We start from the raw sequence: 4,851 nt of genomic DNA on the forward strand, positions 1-4,851 counted from the left end.
AATCTCTCAAGATCTGATGAAACAACCCCACAAACAGCATCACCAGCTCCACTTATTAATAACCAGACTGACTTTATTTCTGTCAGACGTGTACAGGAGATCTTATTGAGAATGAACTAAGGTTTAGATGTTGATTTATTGTTTCATTTGAAGTAACCATGTTAGATAGCAGATATGAATACGAACATAAAGCGTTTAATTTCCACCTATAACCTGCTTGTCTGTAAATAAAATGTGTTATTAAAAATGTTTAGTGAGTTTGGTCTTTTTAAAACACGTTTTAATGCATTACGCCACGTTACGCGTTTTCTTTTTAGTCGAATGGTTTTCTATGGGAGGAAAACGCTTAACACGTAATTAAACACATTGCATTCCAACCTGTCCTCCAACCAATACGCTTGTATAGGTCGTTTGTCCAAATCCCTGAAATACGACCCATCAGAGCGTATACTACAATTGCACCCCTATAGGCAAAAGGTCGTTTTCATAATAATGTTTTGTACTCTTTTATTTGCCCTCTGGTTTGCGTTTCGTGTAGCTCAGTTAGTAGATTATTGCGTTATACCTTGATATGTAATCATGCTATCGTGGGTTCGATCCCAGGAATGGACGTGCACGAAAATGTATATACTCAATAAATCATAATTTAGCATGATTTCTGTGAGGGTTTAGGTTTAGGGGTGGGATTAGGTGTGATCATTCGAACGAATAAGCCACCTACAGTAGTAAAATATGTAGGAAATACTGTGAGATCGGTATAAAATGCCCACACATTGCATTTAACCTGTTAACTGTCACCTGTCCGCTCTGTGGGACGCCTACATTTACTTCACTATATTACAATTAAATCTAATCTAATCTTGACAAACTATATATCATTGGAAAGGTCTAAGACTCCCAAATATATATTTTATCAATGTTTTTTGTTAAAAAGTATGTAGGAAAAGTAATAGATTAATTTATGACAAGAGTGCACCCTCAAAAATCTACATTATAACAGGAATTTTGACCTTTGTTAAAAAAACAAGTCTTCTTTGTTGCCTTTTTCTCTATCACATTTTAGAAATCATCAGAAATTATATATCAACTGAAAACTTAAAATCTCAAAATTCATCCTTTAAAACTCATTTTAAAATCAGACATTGCATTACCATGTAAATGGTACATCAATATCATGTTACAAAATGTTTTCATTCATGAATAATAAAAATTTAAGTTTGAATCGTGCACTACAAAGTCAATGTTCAAAAATATGAGTGACAGTTAAGGGGTTAAATAAACGTGCGTTTTGATTGGTAATGACGTTATACGTCAATTCATGACGACAGATGCAATGCGATACTGTCATTATTTTTACGCCCGCTAGAGGGCGCTTAACTTTAAAACGTAAATATAGGTCGTAATAAGGTGCTTGCACAAACCTATATGGTCATTTTTTGTGGAGGACAGGCTCTTGCATTCTTATTCTGGACTCATCTGCCTGTCAGTGAATAGAATGCTTTGTTATTAATTTGTTTACTGAGTTTGGTCTTTTGAAAACACTGTTTTGATGCATTAAGCCACATTAAACAGAATGTCCCGAATCATTCCAGCTGATTGAAAAGAATCGTCTCAATGGTAACAAAATGGATATCGGAGAAGATACCAATTTAATATAAATAGATGATACTTCATAAAGTTTATCTCAATATTTGACAGTGGCTGTGAGACTGCACTAAAATAAGAGCACAATTATCATGAAATTGTGTTCGTTACTATAGCAACGGTTTACAGGTATGTCCTTTCAGAATCATCACTGGACGATAGAAATAAAAGTTTATCGATTTCTTCACTTTCAAATAACAAGGAGCAAATAAAGGGGAGAAAAAGTCTATGTTTTGCAATGTAGTAAAGCAAATGTAAAGTTTCCTAAAAATTGAATTGGCAGACACATTAGACTATTGCAGTGTCATTTATCAACTGCATGACGGATAATTATATGTAACAATAATTGTCTTGTCATGCTATATAAATTAAAACAGTAATGATACACCCCTTTCATTTTACTTTCTCATACTCTGATGATATGAAATAATCATATTTTCTAAAATTATTTAATTCATAATTCATTCTTCTATCTGAAGACCTGATCGTCTTACTGTGGATAATCAACCCCAATTAATTTACTATATTTGTATGTTAGCTTAAAGATCAGCTTAATTTAACAAAACAATCATTCCAGGGACATGGCGAGTTACAGGCTAATGTTTTTTTTTTTTTTTTTTTTTCGTTCATTATGAAGGCTTTATAAACCTGTACAGCGTTTTTAGCTTTTTCCTATCAAGTCTTTGAAAGACGATTGAACCAATCAGAGTAGGTGTGGAGAATATTCCCTGCATTTTCCAACTGAAGCCCAAACAAGAAGAGTGTTTTGTTTCACATTTTGAAAGGAGATTTTGCTGTGACCTTACTCCAGAGTCCTGAAAGGTTTTGGGAAAAGTTATTTTATCAACTCAGAATACCTGTGTTTTCAGTGGAAGTGTGAGGCGGCTGAGCCGGCGCATAACACACCTCATAACCAAACGCTATGTGATTGGCTTATGGGTAATCAATGATTTTAAACGGCAGACAAGCCTCAAGTAAATTAGGTGTCGTGAACTGGAGTGCATTGTCTGAACAATACAACCAGAGTTTCCGGGTTCCGTCTTGTAGTACATTATAAAACAGTATGCAATAATTACTGAGTGTTAATTATAATTTTAATTCAAATTATTAAATAGATGCCGCTATATAAGTATACAAGGTGCCATTAAAGTGTAATATTAGTTTACACTATGTATGTAACTTTATCACACAATGCAAATTACAAGCGCATGCACGGTAAACACATACGTGACGTTAGCGAGGGGTGTCTCCTTCCAGACTCTGTCTATGAAGCAAAGCGAAGTAGCAGAGTCTGGTATAACAGGCTAGTTTAGGTTATCTCCAAACACAAATTTTAACCTAATATACTGTGGCAATTTATACAGTTTTACACCTTTGTCTTAATCAGACACCCATAATAGATTCCCACATGGGCTACAGAAGCTAGCTGTGATTTTAAATAACATTAAAATGAATATGAGTGAGAAAGTCATTTGTACCAGTAACGCTGACGAGGACTCGTGTGATGAAACTCTTGTGTCCTGGATCAGACTGAACTCCACACCAGTATTCAGCTGAATGTTGTTGAGTCACATGACTGATGATTCCCGTCAGGAGCTGCTGCTCTCTGTCATCATACAGCTGCATCTGTCCCTCAGCGCTCCATCTTCTGCTCTCCTTCACAGACGTCTCTTCAGCACAGAGATCAGATCCAGATCTCCTGCAGACAAACTTCACATCAGCACTGTGGGATTGTGGGTATCTGCAGCTGATGTTCACAGATCCTCCTGCAGCAGCGGAGAGACTGATGCTCTTCTGACAACAATCAGCTGCTTGAGAGACAAATCAAGTTCACATTAAACACCAGATTCATCAGTTCAGCACAGAAACACATGCATGAATCTGTAGTCTTCAGAAACTTTGACTGTAATCTTATATTCTCCAGAATCGTTCTCATTCAGTTCTCTGATAAACAGACGTAAGAGACGAGCAGATCTGTCATCATGAACAGAGAATCGACCGTCATGTGTCCATTCTGCTGCTCTGTCAGTGTTTATTAGAGTAAAACATCGATCTGCTCCAGTTTTACACACATCTATCAAAGGATTCTCTTCTAGCGTCTTATATTTGTAGTTTATAATCACATTTCCTCCTGAATATCCTCTCACAGCACTGAGTTTTTCATCTGTAAAACACAAATTCTGGCAAATTATCACTCAATTAACACAAATCTGGTCATTTAAGTAAAAAATATCTGTTGCATTATTAATGAATGCAAGTTTATGAATTATGACTGTAAATATTACATTAAAATTAGAAGATATGTATTATATGTTAGATGACTACTTCTGTGAGTCACAGTAATCACAGTCAGTGTTGAGTGTGTGATGTTGATGATCATCATTAGTTTGAGAGCCTCAGTTACTCACCTGTTACAACATTCAGCTTCACTTCAGTGTAGAAATCAGTCCAATATTTATCAACCGCACACTGGTACGTCCCAGAATCCTGTTCACTCAGATCTCTGATGGTCACAGTGAAAACTGCTGCACTTGTGTCGTCATACAGAGAGAATCTTCCAGAATCAACCCATTTATTTTTAGTATTAGTCCTGATTCGGTCTGTGCACTCTGACCACTGTCCTTTACAAAAATACTTGTTATTGTCTGAATATCCTCTATCATATCTGCATGTGATGCTGACTCCTCCTCCTGAATATCCTGTCACACTGATGGAGCTCAACACACCTACAACAAACCAGCATCTTAATACAACAATCACATATTTATATGAGACATGCTTTTTTTTTTATCCATTTCAACAACATGAGATGAAGTTAAAGACTGTGATTTACTGAGTTCAGACTCTCACCAGGAATCATCAGCAGAGTGAAAGTCCAGATGATCTTCATTCTTCTCTCTTCTTCAGTGATCTTCTCTGTTGTTAGTAGATTCAGTTCTTCTGAAGCTCTGAAGTATAACAACCTACACCTAGGTACAGGTTAACACCTGATGGCATTTCTTCTGGGCTTTTGAATTACAACAAATATGTTTTAGAAACACATGATTATAACAGCCAGAGCAAAGACTAAGACAGAAATCAAGGGTCAAGAGCCCAACTAAAGCAAACACTGATCTCTAACATGGTTACTTCAAATGAAACAATAAATCAACATCTAAACCTTAGTTCATTCTCAATAAGATCTTCTGTAGACGTCTGACAGAAATA

The 4,851-nt window shown here is 36.0% G+C and overlaps 1 protein-coding gene across 1 annotated transcript; it reads right to left on the minus strand.

Moving 5' to 3' along the window:
- Positions 1-288: 288 nt before the first annotated feature.
- On the minus strand, positions 289-4,579 carry LOC113112149 (CMRF35-like molecule 8). Its single transcript, XM_026277603.1, has 4 exons — positions 4,495-4,579; positions 4,053-4,370; positions 3,123-3,452; positions 289-329 (listed from the first exon to the last, which is right to left on the minus strand). The coding sequence occupies exons 1-4, from the start codon at positions 4,532-4,534 to the stop codon at positions 289-291; spliced, it is 729 nt and encodes a 242-aa protein (XP_026133388.1). The 5' UTR covers positions 4,535-4,579.
- Between the last annotated feature and the right edge of the window lie 272 nt (positions 4,580-4,851).

The sequence above is a fragment of the Carassius auratus genome, chromosome 12 (assembly GCF_003368295.1).
Source record: "Carassius auratus strain Wakin chromosome 12, ASM336829v1, whole genome shotgun sequence".
Lineage (NCBI taxonomy): Eukaryota > Metazoa > Chordata > Actinopteri > Cypriniformes > Cyprinidae > Carassius > Carassius auratus.